This window comes from Borostomias antarcticus (assembly GCF_949987555.1).
Source record: "Borostomias antarcticus genome assembly, chromosome: 26".
Lineage (NCBI taxonomy): Eukaryota > Metazoa > Chordata > Actinopteri > Stomiiformes > Stomiidae > Borostomias > Borostomias antarcticus.
In genome coordinates, this window is record NC_140259.1 from 7,483,872 (window position 1) to 7,503,355 (window position 19,484).

At 48.7% G+C, this 19,484-nt stretch overlaps 1 protein-coding gene across 1 annotated transcript; it reads left to right on the plus strand.

Moving 5' to 3' along the window:
* Nucleotides 1-1,311: 1,311 nt before the first annotated feature.
* safb (scaffold attachment factor B) lies at nucleotides 1,312-15,284 on the plus strand (the record flags this gene model as incomplete). The annotated part of the gene is made up of 23 exons (XM_084459107.1): nucleotides 1,312-1,491; nucleotides 1,878-1,968; nucleotides 2,161-2,225; nucleotides 2,660-2,905; nucleotides 3,081-3,158; nucleotides 3,292-3,337; nucleotides 4,122-4,605; nucleotides 4,956-5,002; nucleotides 5,878-5,987; nucleotides 6,876-7,025; nucleotides 7,281-7,378; nucleotides 8,059-8,117; nucleotides 8,268-8,347; nucleotides 8,927-9,069; nucleotides 9,828-9,933; nucleotides 10,922-10,987; nucleotides 11,458-11,681; nucleotides 12,276-12,413; nucleotides 13,137-13,182; nucleotides 13,383-13,468; nucleotides 13,552-13,610; nucleotides 13,706-13,763; nucleotides 14,241-15,284. 23 exons carry the CDS (start codon nucleotides 1,312-1,314, stop codon nucleotides 14,359-14,361), a joined length of 2,781 nt encoding a protein of 926 aa, XP_084315233.1. The 3' UTR covers nucleotides 14,362-15,284.
* Nucleotides 15,285-19,484: the final 4,200 nt, after the last annotated feature.

A 19,484-nucleotide genomic window follows, 5' to 3' on the forward strand; every position in this document is an offset into this window, starting at 1 on the left:
TTTCAAATGGCCAGTTAGATTTGATGTGTTTAAAAAACGATCTTACCACAAAATCATGCGATTATTGGCTGATTTTTAATCATTCATGACAAAATGAAAATATGTAAAAATATTTTTGTTTTTTTTATGAAAAGTTTATGGTGGGCTTGTCGAAAAGTGGGTGGGCCTAGGACCGTCAGGCCCACCCATAACGCCGTGCCTGATCCACTCAGGAATCTGGGAGTGGGACCGAGAACAGGAGGAGCAGAAAACAAAACACAGAGTTGCATATACAGAGAAACATAACAGTAAGCACAAGTCTCGTATATCAATGGGACTTGTAATTGGTCACTTAATTGGTCACCCAGTTTCTGCAATCAGTTTGACACAGTTAATTAATCTGCAAAACCGACTGTACATTTCCTTCAAAATAAAAGGGGAAAGGAGAGTGAAAGGAGGGAGGGAGAGGGATGGAAATGTAGGAATAGACCCACAGGCTAGCAGAGGGCGTGGGTATTGTTTCCCAAAATCGTGAACCCTCAATCTCCCACATGGGAGTTGGACACTTTATCCACTCCACTACCAAGGAACTTGGAAGTGCGTATTGTCATAGTGTATTTATTTAGGTGTGCTGGGACCACTGCCTCTTGTGGTGGCAACATAGAAATGCAGGTCAACAATGGGACGGAGGGAGGGAGGGAGGGACAACTGGACAAATGCTATCTATGGTGCGCTGGCTTACAGCCACGCACAAAAATCATCATAGTTTCGTAAGAAAATTGACCTGATTAAAGTCTGGGTTGCGCAGCACAAACCCGATATTCTCACTTTCTCAGAAACATGGTTGCAGTGAATAGTTGACAATGAGATCCAACTTGACAATTTCTTGTTACAGCCTACAGAGCAGATAGATGTACAAAAACAGGAGGAGGCAGTGATATTGGCTGCTCTAAATTATTTTTGCCATCAGGTGTCAGTACAGGCTACAAAGCATTTAATGAGGCTTCGAGTAATGAATCTTTTAGCGATACAATGTGCCCATAAGGCACTTAGAAGTGTAAATTAGCATTTGTATAATTGATTGTACCCCTGTGCTCTGATAGTCTAAGTGTGGATATTTGTCCAATGTGAGTAGGCCTACTAGTCCAAAGCACACTAGTCCAAGCACACTAGTCCAAGCAAGCACATACACGGTATCCTACACATGCGCAGTGGAACACTCCCTGTAAGCTGTCTGAGCGACTCCATTTTGTTTCGACTGCTTGGTTCGTGCAGACAGACAGTAGCCTACAGGCTAGCAAGGCAAAATCCATCACATTTCCTAGTGTAATCATGGCTGAGAAGACTTCCGAGGGAGCCGTGGAGACCCAGGAGGGAGCAGGGAAGACCCAGGAGGGAGCGGGGGTCAGGAAGCTGGCGGACCTGAGGGTCATCGACCTGAAGGCTGAGCTGAAGAGACGGAATCTGGACATCACCGGGGTGAAGAGCCTGCTGGCTGAGAGGCTCAAAAAGGTAGCTTAGCATCAGCTGCTTGTCTTCGGGGATAATCTCAAATTCAGCAAATAATACACTGGATATTCTACTTTTGATTGGTTAGCTGCATGCTATGTACGTTAGCATGCTAGCTAGCCACCTTGCATAATTTAATTCTGAGTAATACCAGCTAGCATAGTGTGCTAACGTTAGCAAGTAGGCCGATGGCCTTCGTTTGCATGCCTAGTCTTAACACGTTAGCTAGCTTGATCCACGTTGGTCCAGGCCTAGTAAAAGAGGAAGCTAGCTATCTACGATATCTACGACTAACTAGCAATAGCATTAGCATTAGTCTGCATAGTGTAGCTAGTGCTACCTGACGTTGACAACTAATGCAGTTGGCTCCTTCATTTCTCTCTAAACAGGCCATCGAGGAAGAGGGTGGAAATCCAGACGAAATTGTGGTTGCTTTGGACACAACCGTGAAGAAAACACCTGCTAAACGGGCAGCTAAAGGTAAAATTGTCTGGGAGTTGTGTAATTATGGGTTAGCTAGGGTGCATTCATGTCATGGTAATGAATCAGTCATACATAGTATAGCCTATATTTTGAGTGTTGAGTATGTTTTTACAGGGAAAAGACAGGACGGTAATGAATCAGTCATACATAGTATAGCCTATATTTTGAGTGTTGAGTGTGTTTTTACAGGGAAAAGACTGGACAATGACGAAACAGAGGATGGCACCATTGAGGAGGATTCGGGTGACGGGCAGGTAAGCGTGTCCAGATCCCTGGGTTATTTGATGGGGGGTTCTTTTACATCGGTCTGTGTCTGTTATGTTGTGTGCACACTAATGTTGTTAAGGTACCAACATTTAGACTTTGATACTAATATCAAGTTTAGTGTCACAATACTCTATACCGAACACGCACAATACCAAAACCTTGTATAAATGGGGGTGGGGGAGTAGGGATGGTACCCCTCCTAACTCCTCCCTCTCTACCTCTCCTAACTCCTCTCTCTACCTCTCCTAACTCCTCTCTCTACCTCTCCTGACTCCTCCCTCTCTACTTCTCCTAACTCCTCCCTCCCTCTACCTCTCCTAACTCCTCTCTCTACCTCTCCTAACTCCTCTCTCTACCTCTCCTAACTCCTCCCTCTCTACTTCTCCTAACTCCTCCCTCCCTCTGCCTCTCCTAACTCCAGGATGAGCACCATGACGAGAGCAGCATGGACAACCTGCAGGAGATGGACATCATGGACATGAGCGTGCTCGATGACACCGAGAATGACAACGGGATCCCAGCGGACGAGGAGCTTGATGAGGATGTCCTGAAGGAGGATCCCGAGGAGGAAGGCCTCGCTGAGGAAGAGGAGGGTGAGGAAGAGGCATTGAAAGATGAAGAGCTGGACAACGGGGATGCTGAGATGGATGACAGCAAGCCAGAGGAGGTGAGAGTTGGCTCTCGTTGTGGTCAGATCGGCTTGGGCTCGATGAAACGAGTGATGTAAAAGGGATGTCAATTATAATAATATAACATTCTAAGGTTGCAGCGGTATTACCAGTGTGTTACTCCGTGTTACACCGTTGCAATACGTGTCATTTCCTTGTTGGTGTGTGAACCAGGAGATCCCGGAGTCTGAAGTTCCTGACACGGAGGAGAAAGATGCCGACATGGAGGAGAAAGACGAAGAGCTCAAGGAGGTACCGTCTCCCTAGCAGTACACTCGGCAGTAGAACACGCGGATCTGACTTTGCCAAGATGGCCGCCGTTCTGGTTCATTCCGTGGATCAAGGTGTGTCACACCACTAAAAGGTTCTCTTCCTCTGTCTGCAGGTCCAGGAGACGGATGTGGAGGCCAAGGACCCGGACCAAGGAATAGGTACTGTTATAAAACGATCTTCCGGTGTTAAAACTCGGAATGCCAGCCTTTCAATTAAAGTATCCGCATAGAGAGAGAAAGAGAGACTGGAAACCCAAAGGTAGTTGCTGGTTGAGTGCGAGAAGTTGTTTAACCTGAATTGATGCTCACAGTCATAGGGATGGTTTCGTCCTAGGTTTGTATTGGTACACAACTCGGGTTAACTTCTTCAAACTCTCAGTCAGCAATTGTTTTCTCAGGTTAGCGAGAGCTCAGTTGTTGCAGGTGATTTTTTTAGGTTTCCACACGGAAGACCAAGAGAACGAAGAAACACGAGAGACTCTTCATCAACCAAACAAAACCCTTTCTAGGACTCTGAATGATAACTCATTGGACGTGAGACTAATGGACTTGTATACGAAACCCTAAACAAATTCTGAATTTCTGGGTCACGTTCCACATTACGGACACTCGTCACCTCAGAGAAAGCGCGAAGACGGATCGCCGTTGGTGGAGCATCAGCTGATCTTTGTGGTGTTCTTCAGCTCTCTCCGCTCTTTTCTGCTTTGGGATCAGGTGAACTGAAGTGGTTCCGCTCGAACCGAGAGGAGGAGTTAGAGTTGCTCGGCCCTATCTAGGCCTTTGGTTTTTTTTCCAGTCTCTCGCTAGGCTAGGCCGGGTGTGCATCTTGTTATACGTAGCTCTGCAGAGGAGGGACACCACCGTCATGCCAGTTCCACCTTAACCTTTGCTGTGTGTTCAGAAGTGATTAAACTCTGCCATTCTATTCCTGTTAAATCCGTAGAAAGTGAGAAAGTAGCCGGGTCTTGTTTATCAGAGCCACTTAATGAAGACCACCAGGAGGCAACCACAGAAGAAGAGCAAGGCGCCGGCCCTGCCGGGAACTCCGTGAGCGCCCCCGGGGAAGCCATTGTGTGCAACACCGCTAAAACCGCCAATACGGAGAGCGAGCCGGCAACGGCCAGCGACTCGGACAAGGACGTTGACGCTAAGCTAGCCGGCGACGGCGAACCGAAAGAGGCCGGGGACACCGAGCACGTTCCGAACCCAGGGACAGTTGACGCCGAGAGCGAGGGCACTTCCGTAGAGGCCGTTAGCGAGAACGCGGGCGAGAGCAAACGCGCTGTTGATATTGAAATGGTCTCTGAGGCCAAGGGTGAGGAAGATGAGGAGAAGAAGAAGACTGAAGAAGAAGAAGAGAAAGCCGCAGAGTCGTCTTCGGCAGTGAAAGAGTCCTCATCTGTTGAGGGCGATGATCAGAAAAAGAGGTTTGTTGTTTTCTGTCTACTAGAACAAAAATGGCTGTCTCTGTTGCATTGGCTCCTTTGTTAGCAAGTTTGGATGCTCTTTGGAGGTAAAAATGCGCATTTGTCTCAAGTTCATTTCTGTCACTCCCCCCTATTCCATCCCAACTCTTAACCATTATTAAGTAATTGATCAGGAGTGTCTTTGGCCACCTATAGCGACATCTTTCCACTGTTACGTAACTGCTATATAAATGGGTTTGGTAACTGTTGGTGATTGCGGTCTCATGGTAAGTATGCACACCGCCGCCAAGGAAAGAGCATTGCAGCTGGTCTCACCGCGACATATTCATTGTGTGTTCTCTTTTCTTTAGCTCTGATGAGGAGAAAGGTAGCAAGCCTGAATCTAAGGATGACAAGGGTGAGTGTGACTACTGGTCCTGGGGGGTGTTTCACAAAGCTGGCTAACTGATAGCCCTTTTCCACCAAAAGAACTCTGGTTCGTGAACCGGTTAGTTTCAAAATTCCTCGAACCTTGGTTCTGTCCAGAGAACGGGGCCCGCGTTTCGACCAGTTTTGAGCTGAACCGTTGCACGCCAGCCCACTCCCATGATGTCGTCACGGTTCGCACTGAAAAACCTACTATTTTGTGGTGCCGGTTCGGAACCAGCTTTCGGGTTCCCAAACTCATTTCTTCTTGGTCGAAATGCTCGGAACCATTCAAAATTAGGTTCACGAACCGGCACCGAACCGGTTCCCTCTTGGGGGGAAAGGCCTATGAGTAAGCCTGACTTTTGCAATGAGTAAAACCTGGAAACTCTTCAAATCTGGAACATGGACTTAAGTCAAAAATAGCTTTTAGCCAGCAGTGTGAAATACCCCCCGGGTTTTTAGGCTCTAGATCTAAACATCACATGAAATGGTAAATATGGTGTCATCTAAAGTTCGGATTGCTCAGTGGAAGGGCTTGGCTCTTACTAATTATGTTATTTATTGCTTTATAAATGTTCTTAGCCTTTTGACAAACATATTAAATGCGCTATACAAATAAAGCTTTGATTGATAATTTCCATTACAGTCAGTTTGTCAAACAAAACATTCAAATTCACCATTCTGACAGCGCTGTCCTGTTGATTATTGAGGCACATGATTTTTCTTTGCTATTTCATTGTGGTCTTCCGTGTGTGTGCGCGTGTGTGTGTGTGCGCGCGTGTGTGTGTGCGCGTGTGTGCGCGTGTGTGTGTGTGCGCGTGTGTGTGTGCGCGTGTGTGTGTGTGTGTGTGTGCATGTGCGCAGGCTCCCCAGGCAGCGCTCCAGCTAGCGGCGGTAGAAACCTGTGGGTGAGCGGTCTGTCCTCCACCACCAGAGCCACTGACCTCAAGACCCTCTTCAGCAAGTATGGGAAGGTGAGCATCGCCCTGCTGTCTCCCTCTCTAGCCCCGCCTCTCTTCTCCTGCCCTCCCCTCTCTAACCCCGCCTCTCTAACCCCGCCTCTCTTCTCCTGCCCTCCCCTCTCTAACCCCGCCTCTCTAACCCCGCCTCTCTTCTCCTGCCCTCCCCTCTCTAACCCCGCCTCTCTAACCCCGCCTCTCTTCTCCTGCCCTCCCCTCTCTAACCCCGCCTCTCTAACCCCGCCTCTCTTCTCCTGCCCTCCCCCTCTCTTCTCCTGCCTTCCCCCTCTCTTCTCCTGCTGTCTCCCCTCTCTAACCCCGCCTCTCTTCTCCTGCTGTCTCCCCTCTCTAACCCCGCCTCTCTTCTCCTGCTGTCTCCCCTCTCTAACCCCGCCTCTCTTCTCCTGCCCTCCCCCTCTCTAACCCCGCCTCTCTTCTCCTGCTGTCTCCCCTCTCTAACCCCGCCTCTCTTCTCCTGCTGTCTCCCCTCTCTAACCCCGCCTCTCTTCTCCTGCTGTCCCCCCTCTCTAACCCCGCCTCTCTTCTCCTGCCCTCCCCCTCTCTTCTCCTGCCCTCCCCCTCTCTTCTCCTGCCTTCCCCCTCTCTTCTCCTGCCCTCCCCCTCTCTTCTCCTGCCCTCCCCCTCTCTTCTCCTGCCTTCCCCCTCTCTTCTCCTGCCCTCCCCCTCTCTTCTCCTGCCTTCCCCCTCTCTTCTCCTGCCCTCCCCCTCTCTTCTCCTGCCCTCCCCCTCTCTTCTCCTGCCCTCCCCCTCCTCCACAGATATTCCTTCATCTACCGCCTAATTGTATTTCTCTCCTCTCTTGCTCCACCCCCCGCCCCCCATTCCTCTCTTCTCTCCCCTTCCTCCTCCTCTCCCCTCCTCCTCTTCCTCCTCCTCCTCCAGGTGGTCGGGGCCAAGGTGGTGACCAACGCGCGGAGCCCGGGCGCCCGCTGCTACGGCTTTGTGACCATGTCCTCCATGGATGAGGCCACCAAGTGCATCAGCCACCTGCACAGGACAGAGCTACACGGACGCATGATCTCTGTGGAGAGGGTGGGTCGTCCGGAACCTTCCACACACACACACACACACACACGCACCTCAAAGAACTCATTGATTGGATAGTTGATTCATTGATTAGTTGATTGGATTTGATAGTTGGTTTGATTGATATTTGCATATTTAAATTACTTTACATGTTGATTTAATAGTCCTAACATGACATTACTGTGTGTGTGTGTGTGTGTGTTGTGTGTGTGTGTGTGTGCATGCGTGTGCGTGTGTGTGTCTTGATTTTGTGTCTTGCAGGCCAAGAACGAGCCTGCAGGGAAGAAGCCAGCAGAGAAGACCGATGTGAAGAAGTCTGACGCTGAGAGGCGACACTCCACAGACTCCAAATCAGAGAAGTGAGAGCTCACAGCACTCTAGACCTGTTATGAACACCACATACACTCCATAGACCTGTTATAACACGACATACACTCCATAGACCTGTTATGAACACGACATACACTCCATAGACCTGTTATGAACACGACATACACCCCATAGACCTGTTATGAACACGACATACACCCCATAGACCTGTTATAAACACGACATACACTCCATAGACCTGTTATAACACGACATACACTCCATAGACCTGTTATAACACGACATACACCCCATAGACCTGTTATGAACACGACATACACCCCATAGACCTGTTATAACACGACATACACCCCATAGACCTGTTATAACACGACATACACCCCATAGACCTGTTATAACACGACATACACCCCATAGACCTGTTATGAACACGACATATACTCCATAGACCTGTTATGAACACGACATACACTCCATAGACCTGTTATGAACACGACATGCACCTGTTACGATTGGGAAGCTTGTGATTTTCATAAACCATTCATTCTAGGCTTTTCGGTCAGGGCAAAATGTATTTATTTAATAGGAACTACTTTCTGTTGTGCTTATACTACTTTGACCGAAATAAATATACTACTACTACTACTACTACTACTTAGTCATGTACTGCCCAGTCTCCCAGGACCCATGAAGTGTTTGAACCCTGCAGGTCCGACGCCAAGGAAGGTGGCGAGGCCAAGGAGGGCGGCGAGGCCGCGGACGGGAAAGGTGAGGGCCGTGTTGAGTGACCTCTCCAGCCTGCCTGGTTCAGTGACAGTGCTGAACGCTGTTCTCTGCCTGGTTCAGTGACAGTACTGAACGCTGTGTTCTCTGTCTGGTGCAGTAACGGTGCTGAACGCTGTGTTCTCTGTCTGGCAGGACGTAACGAAAGGACGGTGGTGATGGACAAGTCCAAGGGAGAGCCGGTCATCAGCGTCAAAACCAAGAGCAAAGAGCGAGTGGGTTTCCCTGGCGCACACACACACACACAAGCATACACACACACACACACACACACACACAGAGCTAGGACTGTCCAAACACACACACACACCCAGGGTTTGAAATTAACACCTGCCAAGCGCCAAATAGGGGTATACACAATGTCTCGATACAGAGAATACACTCGTTTGAATGTATCTATTACAATGTCTATTACATTAGTTTAGTCACTGCAGCCACTGCCCTGCTTTGGGAAGGACTGGTCTAAAATCAGTACAGTGAAAACGTGTATATGGCACTGCCAGCTCTTATTCGAGCACACTTCCAATTGCACTTTACAGGTTAATTACTATCTGCCATGTTGAATTCCCCAGGAGACAGGCCATTAAATTAGCAAAATAAAATGAAAAAATTGTGCAAAATACACCGCAAAATGCAACACTACTGCTATTTGGACTCATGATGTATTTGTCCAACGCCCAAACCTAGACAGGACTGTCCAGACTACACACACACACATACACAAACACACACACACACACACACACCTAGGTGGGTGCCCCTACATGAGCTTCCCTTCCTCTCACCTCTTCCAGAGCACCAAGAGCCGTGACAGGAAGTCCCAGAGCAAAGAGAAGGACATCCTGTCGTTCGACCAGATCAAGGAGCAGCGGGAGAGAGAGAGGCAGCGGCAGCGAGAGAGAGAGATCAGGGAGGCGGAGAGACGCCGTCACTCTGGGTGAGGATGAGGAGCGGCGTGTTACGATCACACTGAGGATGAGGAGCAGCGTGTTAGGATGAGGACCAGCACGTTACGATCACACTGAGGATGAGGAGCAGCATGTTACAATCACACTGAGGATGAGGAGCAGCATGTTACAATCACACTGAGGATGAGGAGCAGCATGTTACAATCACACAGGATGAGGAGCAGCATGTTACAATCACACTAAGGATGAGGAGCAGCATGTTACAATCACACAGGATGAGGAGCAGCATGTTACAATCACAGGATGAGGAGCAGCATGTTACAATCACACAGGATGAGGAGCAGCGTGTTACAATCACACAGGATGAGGAGCAGCATGTTACAATCACAGAGGATGAGGAGCAGCATGTTACAATCACAGAGGATGAGGAGCTACATGTTACAATCACACTGAGGATGAGGAGCAGCATGTTACGATCACACTGAGGATGAGGAGCAGCATGTTACAATAACACAGAGGATGAGGAGCAGCATGTTACACAGAGGATGAGGAGCAGCATGTTACCATCACACTGAGGATGAGGAGCAGCATGTTACCATCACACTGAGGATGAGGAGCAGCATGTTACAATCACACTGAGGATGAGGAGCAGCATGTTACGATCACACTGAGGATGAGGAGCAGCATGTTACAATCACAGAGGACAAGATCCGCCTTACGAGGCTTAATGTTACTGACTAACTGAATATGAATATGTCCTCAAGCTGTTTCCTGCTCTGTCCTCCAGAGAGAGGGACCGCGACCGCGACGGACGCTCAGAGCGCGAGCGCATCCGTCTGTTCAGAGAGAAGGAGGAGAAGGAGCGTCTCCTCAGGAAGAGGAACTGGCTGGAGGTGAGAAATGGAGGCTGGATAGACAGACGGGCAGACAGATAGGGATAGACAGACAGACAGGGATAGACAGACAGACAGGGATAGACAGACAGACAGACACAGGGATAGACAGACAGACAGACAGACAGGGATAGACAGACAGACAGACAGACAGGGATAGACAGACAGACAGGGATAGACAGACAGACAGGGATAGACAGACAGACAGACAGACAGACAGACAGACAGGGATAGACAGACAGACAGGGATAGACAGACAGACAGGGATAGACAGACAGACAGACAGACAGACAGACAGGGATAGACAGACAGACAGGGATAGACAGACGGGCAGACAGACGGACGGGGATAGATGGACGGGGATAGACGGACGGGGATAGATAGACTGACAGACAGGCAGACAGACAGGGATAGACAGACAGACAGGGATAGATAGACAGACGGGCAGACAGACGGGGATAGACAGACAGGCAGGGATAGACAGACAGACAGACGGGGATAGACAGACAGGCAGGGATAGACAGACAGACAGGGATAGACAGACGGGCAGACAGACAGACAGGGATAGACAGACAGACAGACAGGGATAGACAGACAGACAGGGATAGACAGACAGACAGACAGGGATAGACAGACAGACGGACAGGGATAGACAGACAGACAGGGATAGACAGACAGACAGGGATAGACAGACAGACAGGGATAGACAGACAGACAGGGATAGACAGACAGACAGGGATAGACAGACAGACAGACAGGGATAGACAGACAGACAGACAGACAGGGATAGACAGACAGACGGACAGGGATAGACGGACAGGGATAGACGGACAGGGATAGACAGACAGACAGACAGGGATAGACAGACAGGCAGACAGACAGGGATAGGCAGACAGACAGACAGACAGACAGGCAGGCAGACAGACGGGGACAGACAGACGTTGTTACAGCAGAAACATGTTTTCAGCTCTGAAAACCTCTCACACAGACGGACACAGGGACAGCCGCAGTGCAGCACCCCTTCCCAGCCAACCCCACCCAAGGCAACTTCTCTGTAACTATTTGTGCACTCCTCTTAGTCATGTCTCTCGTATGAAGTATCTAGCCCATGTTTACTGCGCTCTATATGTTCTTAGCCAATAGACGAAAATGTCCAGGAGCTTGCTTGATCGTCTCGTTGAGAGGGGTCAGGGAAGGATTTTTACAGCTCACTTTTCTGGCCCTGTGTGAAACTGTTTTTTTTTTAGAATATGTAGGGGTGGAACCTATGCCCACCCTCCCATTGCTCTCTGTAAAGCGCATTGTGTTGCCTCTGTATGAAATGCACTTTATAAATAAAGTTTGATTAGATTTGACCCAGTGTAGGCTATGATCAGCTGGAAGTCTCTTACCTGTCTTCCAGATAGCAAAAAAAAAAAAAGATCAACTCCACAGGGGGGAAAGATGTCACAGACACTTAGAATCTGCACATCTGGATGTTTTTTTTGAGCGACCTGATTTGCGATTGAATCCTGTCACCCCCAGATCTCTAACCACCCTGCTGCCCCCCAGGTGGAGAGGCAGCGCCTGGACGCCGACAGGATGGAGCGCGAGTTCCTGGAGCGCGAGAGGCTGCGCATCGAGTACGAGCGGCGGCGCGAGCAGGAGAGGATCCACCGGGAGAGGGAGGAGCTGCGCCGGCAGCAGGAGCAGCTCAGGTTCGAGCAGTACCGCCGGCCGATGAAGAGGCCCTACGACATGGACGGCAGGTAACTACCACGGCCGAGACCCAGGCTAGCTAGGTAGCGCTAGCTTATCTGATGAGAGTTGGGACACAGGGCAACACGCTGGTGGCATTGGCAATACCATCCACGCCTCCCTCTGTGATAAACCTAGTTTGCTGGACTCTCCTCGCTACACTGACCCAATGCCATAGAGCACTCACACTTCGCTGACCCTTGAGCTGTAGATCACTCTTTCCTGTGAGGAGGAACAGGAAATGTCGCACGTTTCCTGTGAGGAGGAACAGGAAATGTCACACGTTTCCTGTGAGGAGAAACAGGAAATGTCACACGATGGGTCAGAATGAAGCACTGCTGTATGTAAGGAGTGAGCTGGGCAAAATTGCATTGTTTGGAGCATATCTGTTATATATTTTTTTATTTAATTGTTTTTTATCCAATTCATCAATTAATCGGAGAAATAATCAACAGATTAATCGATTATCAAAATAGTTGTTAGTTGCACCCCTAGTTGCAATTATGTATCTATAGGTTAGGCTATCTATAGCCTAATGTGTCAGTGTGTGAGGGTATCTATCCTAATGTATCAGTGTTAGAGGGTATGTACTCTGTGTCCCTCAGGAAGGATGACTGGCAGGAGAAGAGGCTGAACGTGGACGAGCGCTACAGCGGGCGCTCCGACTTCAGCCGCCAGGAGCGCTACCAGGACTTCGACCACCGCGACCGCAGCCGTTACCAAGACGATGGGATTATGGACAGGTAGAGCGGTAGAACACGACCTGGGATTATGGAGAGGTAGAATATGGGATTATGGACAGTTGGCGCAGAACACAACCTGGGATTACGGGGAGGAATAATCTGGGATTATGGACAGGTAGAGCATTAGAGCACAACCTGGTATCTGGCATTGAGAGGCTGCTGGATGTGAGTTCTATCAGGATGAATTGTCTGGAGGTGTGTGTGTTGTGTCTGGCGGTTTCGTATTGTATCTGGCGGTTTCGTGTTGTGTCTGGAGGTGTGTGTGTTGTGTCTGGAGTTGTGTGTGTTGTGTCTGGAGGTGTGTGTGTTGTGTCTGGAGGTGTGTGTGTTGTGTCTGGAGGTGTGTGTTGTGTCTGGAGGTGTGTGTGTTGTGTCTGGAGGTGTGTGTGGTGTCTGGAGGTGTGTGTGTTGTGTCTGGAGGTGTGTGTGTGTTGTGTCTGGAGGTGTGTGTGTTGTGTCTGGAGGTGTGTGTGTTTTGTCTGGCGGTTTTGTGTTGTGTCTGGAGGTGTGTGTGTTGTGTCTGGAGGTGTGTGTGTGTTGTGTCTGGAGGTGTGTGTGTTGTGTCTGGAGGTGTGTTGTGTCTGGAGGTGTGTGTGTTGTGTCTGGAGGTGTGTGTGTGTTGTGTCTGGAGGTGTGTGTGTCTGGAGGTGTGTGTGTGTTGTGTCTGGAGGTGTGTTGTGTCTGGAGGTGTGCGTCTAATCGTACGCGTCCTGTGTCCCTCAGGAGAGACAGTTCCAGGCCGGTGGTAGGAGGAGACAGGGAGAGCCAGGTGAGACGCTCCCACCCACAAACACATCTCACACACACACACACACACACCAGCATGAAGACTCTTACTAAGTACACAGTCAACACAAAATGGAGACTAAAAGAATCACTGTTCACAACTCTCTACCTCTGTATCCCCTTTTGTATCTCTCCCACCCCCCCCCCCCCGGTCTCTCTCCCTTCCTCCGCCTCTGTAAGCAGCACTTCTCAGAGCGCACGGAGAGACACGGGAGAGACAACAGAGACACCTGGACAGGGGGCTACGACAAACGCAACATCACCCCCAGGTATGTGGCTCTCACATGGTCTCAACACACACACACACACAACGGCCAGCGTGCGTCTGACGTGTTCACTGTGTGTGTTCTAGGGACGGTGGCCGCGACTGGGACTCTGGTCGGAAGATGGACACAGACAGGACATGGCAAAGTAAGAGACTAGCCCTTTTGCTGCCATCATTAGAGTCACCTTGCTCCTGTTGTGGGATCGTGGTCTTACAGCTGTGTGTGTGCGTGCTCGTGCAGGTAGAGATGGGGGGATTCCAGGACAGAGTCACATGGCGCGGGGAGGAGGAATGGCCAGGTAAGCACACCCACCTGACCAGACCCTGGTCCTCCTACAGATGGAAATAGACCTTTTACACCGTTTACACTACACTAGTAGGAAGAGGAATTTAAGTCATTGTTTAAGACCAACTTCTCGTTGGCATTCAATTCGAGTTGAGCTCGACCCCTCAACGACGTTTAAAACGTTTGCTGCTATTGTGTGTATTTATTATTATGTTGATTGTTTGAATCTGTTTTGTGTGTTTTAGCCTGTTCAGTACTTTGGTTAGCTATGGATGTTTTAAATGTGCAGTACAAATAACGTTTGACTTGACTGGATACTACTTCCCAGGTAGCTCAGACTAGTGTCCTAGTAATTTATTAGTTTACTCTCCCAGTAGTTGTTGTCACACTAGTTTACACTACAGTAGTTCACTGACCCCGACTGTACAGAATGACATGCCTGTCCCCGATGCCAACGGCCTTCATGGTCTTTCATCTGTGCCGTCCCCAGCAGTCGCGGGAGCTACGTGGCGCCGGGGACGTCCCAGTCCCTCTCCGGAGCGCTGAACAGACAGAACCAGATGATGCAGGGCAGCGGCATACAGAGCGCAGCTTTCGGACGGCGCTACTGAGCACTCTCTCTCTGTGTCCCGGGGGCGTAGAGGGTTGGCTGGTTCTTTGTCTTTTGATTTTATTCCAGTCTGTGCAGACCTGGGTCAAATACCATTTCCAAATACTGTCAAGTTATATTTACCCAAAACAGTTAAATTGGTAGGACAGTCCCAGATTTTGAGGTAAATCAAACATAGCCCAAGTGTTTGGATGTATGTGTTTGATCCAAGTCTGTCTGTTGAACCACACCAGAGATCTCAGATGTGTGGTGCTCTCACGGTCGGGAGTAGAGTCAGAACAGGCTGCATGTACCTTGCTCCGTGTGGAGGGTCGTGAACATCTCTCCTCCCCGTTTGCCCCCTCATACATTTCTGTATCGAAGTGCTTCTGTCTGCAGCCTGTACATAACCGCTATCGCTCTCGCGCGAACGCTTAGCTGATGTTCATATGTGACTTTTTATAGTCCCGTGTTCACCTTCCCTTCCTCCCTTGACCATGTCGACGGATGCGAGATTTGACATGACATCTCGAGTTTTTAAACGCTTTAAGAAGAAAACATTTCTTTTAGTTTTCGTTCTGATCGTCCTTGAGTTCAGGATTTTTTTTCCTTTCTGTTTTTCACCGTTATTTTTCCGAAATGATTTTTTGTGAGTGGTAAGAAATGCTCAGGAATGTGTAATTCTCAGTGCTTAAACCCATCCACTGAATCCTGTGGTAAAATGTTTGAGGAGCCAACCTACTTGAGGTTCTTATCGTTTTTTCGGCTTTGAATTTCTGTAACTAATGTGTTATCGTCTTAGTTTTTGTAAATAAAACCGTTTTTTCCAGACTTTGTATTGACACACTGTTCACTTGAAATCTGTGATGTTCACCATAGGGACACATGTCTGACTCAGCAGTTGTTCGTCTCTCCGCAAGAGGGCATCAGTTGGCTACTTTACAGTGGGGTTTAAAATGCTGAATGATCAATAAAGATTTTAATTTCCTTTTGCAGTGTAACTGCTTAAATCTTGGTGGTGATGGCCTCCTTCTTTGAGAACAGTTGTGGGTTCAAGCATGTGTTGGCCCACATCCTTTTATAAACTGCTGGTTAGTCGATTGTACTGTACATGCAATCAGATCAATTTCATTATGTTCAGTATGTTATTCATATACAATTTCAGCAGTGTCCAGAAGTAGTTAATGGTTAGGTAGTCCCCTAATCAGATATTGAGTAACTACTCATTACCTAATCATTGGTTCATCTGTAACTTCTATAGTAGTCCCCAGTCTGTTCTCTAGATACCCATCATAGTAGTCCTCATCAGTAACTACTCATTAACTAATCAGTAACTAATATAGAAGTCCCCATCAGTAACTACTCATTAACTAATCAGAGCTAATCAGTAACTAATATAGAAGTCCCCATAAGTAACTACTCATTAACTAATCAGAGTTAATCAGTAACTACTATATTAGTCCCCATAAGTAACAATGCATTACCTTATCATTGGTTCATCAGTAACTACTATATTAGTCCCCATCAGGAACTACTCATTGAGAACTGAAATCATTACCCAACAACCCCCTGGCAGAGCTGGTATCTCAAAAGAACCTTGGGATTAGCAGGTGTCTCAACAGAGCTCTGGGAGATGCTGGTATCCCAGCAGACACCCCCAGGAGGAGCTGGTATCCCAGCAGACACCCCCAGGAGGAGCTGGTATCCCAGCAGACACCCCCAGGAGGAGCTGGTATCCCAGCAGACACCCCCAGGAGGAGCTGGTATCCCAGCAGACTCCCCCAGGAGGAGCTGGTATCCCAACAGAACCCTGGGAGAAGCTGGTGTCCCTACGTAACCCCAGGAGGAGCTGGTATCCCAGCAGCCCCCCCCAGGAGGAGGTGGTATCCCAGCAGACACCCCCAGGAGGAGCTGGTATCCCAGCAGAACCCTGGGAGAAGCTGGTGTCCCTATGTAACCCTGGGAGAAGCTGGTGTCCCTACGTAACCCCGGGGGGAGCTGGTGTGTTGCTCAGAACATCCTGTACCAAGCAAGGAGGGGGGGGGGGGAGGGAGGAAGTGAGGGTTGCAGCATAGACCACCAGACCACAGGATATGACTTCATACACACTCTTCTGAGTTATTTCTACAAATAGTATTTGTATTTTCTCCCTTTCTGTTTTGCACTTTTTCTTATTTTTACATTTTCGGCATCAGTAACAGGAAGTCCTCCAGGCTCTCACTTCCCCCGGCCTGTTATCGTGTTTTTTTGTGTGTGTGTGGGACATGTGTTTCCTCAGCGCATAGCCTTTAACTATGTGTTGCTCAGACAGAAAATAAACAGACTTTGATGATGGTTTTAAAACTACAAAAGTGTAGAGACGGCAGGCTGATGGTAACAGGTGCCTGTGTTGAATCTGTGGGTGAAGGTGGCTGCTCTCTGCAGATCACAGAGTGGAAGTGAACGTCAGTTAACCCACCATGACTGCAGCAGGACAAATAGAGACTGTCTTTCATTCGAGTGACCTCTCTAGAATCCAATCTAATCTTCAGATGGCACTCTGTAAGGAAGTATTGGTGATAGGAGGCTGAAGTCCTTGAATCGTGTTTTTTTGTGAACAAAAAAACAAGATTCACACACACAATTCATTCACACACACACAAACACACACACGCACACACACACACACACACAGGAGATTTAATGATACATTTTCAGATGTGTACTGCAGGGGGCGATGTGGCACCACCGTTAGCTTCAATCTGAGTCTGAATCTGAATCTCTGTGATTGGTCTGGATTTAAGTTCTGTATCTCTGTGATTGGTCTGGATTTAAGCTCTGTATCTCTGTGATTGGTCTGGATTTAAGCTCTGTATCTCTGTGATTGGTCGGATTTAACCTCTGTATCTCTGCGACTGCCAAGATTGGACCTTGCGAGGATCCCACCTGTAAGATAGAGAACAGTCTCCACATCAAAGAGAAGAGTCAAGTCTGTCTGTTAGCTGGGGGGATCTGGGAATTTTGACACACTTTCAACATCTCATTCCAAGGGAATTTACTATTGGAAAAGATATCCTATCTATTTGCTAAGAGCAAAGATAAGATATGGCTTAAGCTTTTCCATGGTGCCGGGTTTGAGACTTCCTGGAATAGAAAATGGTGGTAAAGTTGACCATGCAGACCCTAGAGTTTTTAATTTAGTTTACATCCTGTGCTTAATGGTTTCCTGATTCTACTGTAGATGATAGTATATATTATTCTATGAATATATAATATTCTATGAATGTATAAAACTGGGATGCTAAGGTTCTCTAGTGTGAGCAGAGAGCATCTTAGCCCCCCAGCACCTCCCTGGACCCTCTGAGACCCAGTACCTTTCCTGGACCCTCTGAGACCCAGTACCTTTCCTGGACCCTCTGAGACCCAGTACCTTTCCTGGACCCCCACACCTCTAGCGTCTGTCTGACAGGGCGAGTCCAAGTATGTCACCATGATGTCATCTGTAGACCTATGCGCTCCAGATTTCCGTCACACTAACCAGACAATGATGGATGGCGGTCTGCCCATCTGTTAGCCGAGTGCCACGGGAACAACACTCTCATAGCATGAAACGTGACACAGGGTGGACATTATGCAGCTCAAAAGCATGAAGATATCAGCGCGTGCGTGCGTGAGTGTGCGTGTGTTTTATAGAGGTCCTTCACGAGGCGGGTCAGGGGGTGAAAGGGGGGTTTGTCTGTGGAAGACTGGGGTTTGATCATTCCCACAGCCTTTAATCCAAGAGATCCCAGCTGGGAGCTTTAGTCTTTCTACCCCCGCCCCCCCCCCCCCCCATCCTCTGGCTGGGATGAACAGGCTGCCACGTGTTGCTAGCATCGGTTCAGATGTGTCAGTTTGAACTGTAAAACCCCACGCTCCGTAAACGTTGGTCTGAAGTAATGTTTAAACCACAAACCACACCACTTAACACTGAGAAAGAGAGACAGAGAGAGAGTGTGTGTGTGTGTGTGTGTGTGTGTGTGTGTGTGTGTGTGTGTGAGAGAGAGTGTGTGTGTGTGTGTGTGTGTGTATTATTTCAAGAAACGCATAACCAAGAAAATATTGATTTTGCTGTACATGTAATGTTAGTTTAAAACCATGTTTGTTTGACATGTACCATGTACAGTACCAGCTATCAGTGCCCCCTGTGCTGCGTCAAATGTCAGGGTAGGGAAGATAGATATAGTATTGTGGGTTCAGGTTAGACAGAGAGAGACTTGCACTGTACTGAACAGTCACAATCACAACATTAAAGAACTTGTGACATGTAGAGATCACGCCTAACCACTAGCGGTGGTTAAATAGCTAAAATAAAATACGGAACAGCTAAGCAGGGGGTGGTACGGAACAGCCAAGCAGGGGGTGGTATGGAACAGCCAAGCAGGGGGTGGTACGGAACAGCCAAGCAGGGGGTGGTATGGAACAGCCAAGCAGGGGGTGGTACGGAACAGCCAAACAGGGGGTGGTATGGAACAGCAAAACAGGGGGTGGTACGGAACAGCCAAACAGGGGGTGGTACGGAACAGCTAAGCAGGGGGTGGTACGGAACAGCCAAGCAGGGGGTGGTACGGAACAGCCAAACAGGGGGTGGTACGGAACAGCCAAGCAGGGGGTGGTATGGAACAGCCAAGCAGGGGGTGGTACGGAACAGCCAAGCAGGAGGTGGTACGGAAAAGCCAAACAGGGGGTGGTACGGAACAGCTAAGCAGGGGGTGGTACGGAACAGCCAAGCAGGGGGTGGTACGGAACAGCCAAACAGGGGGTGGTACGGAACAGCCAAGCAGGGGGCGGTACGGAACAGCCAAGCAGGGGCTGGTACGGAACAGCGATTCTGGAGTTTTTGATCACCTATAACACTCTCTTTACCTCTCTCTCTCTCTCTCTCTCTCTCTCTCTCTCTCTCTCTCTCTCTCTCAGTGTTAAGTGGTGTGGTTTGGCATTTCTTTTGATGTCACCACCAAGTTCTGCTGCTTGTTTCAAATCTCTTTCACTGCAGTGCTACTGTGGCTAAATCTGAGCTGAACAGTTACTCCATCTCCATGATTTAGTAAGGGGGAGGCTTAGGAATTAGGGTTAAGCCTTTCCAAAAAGCTCATTCATTTTAGTCATAGGCTTTCTATTTTTATA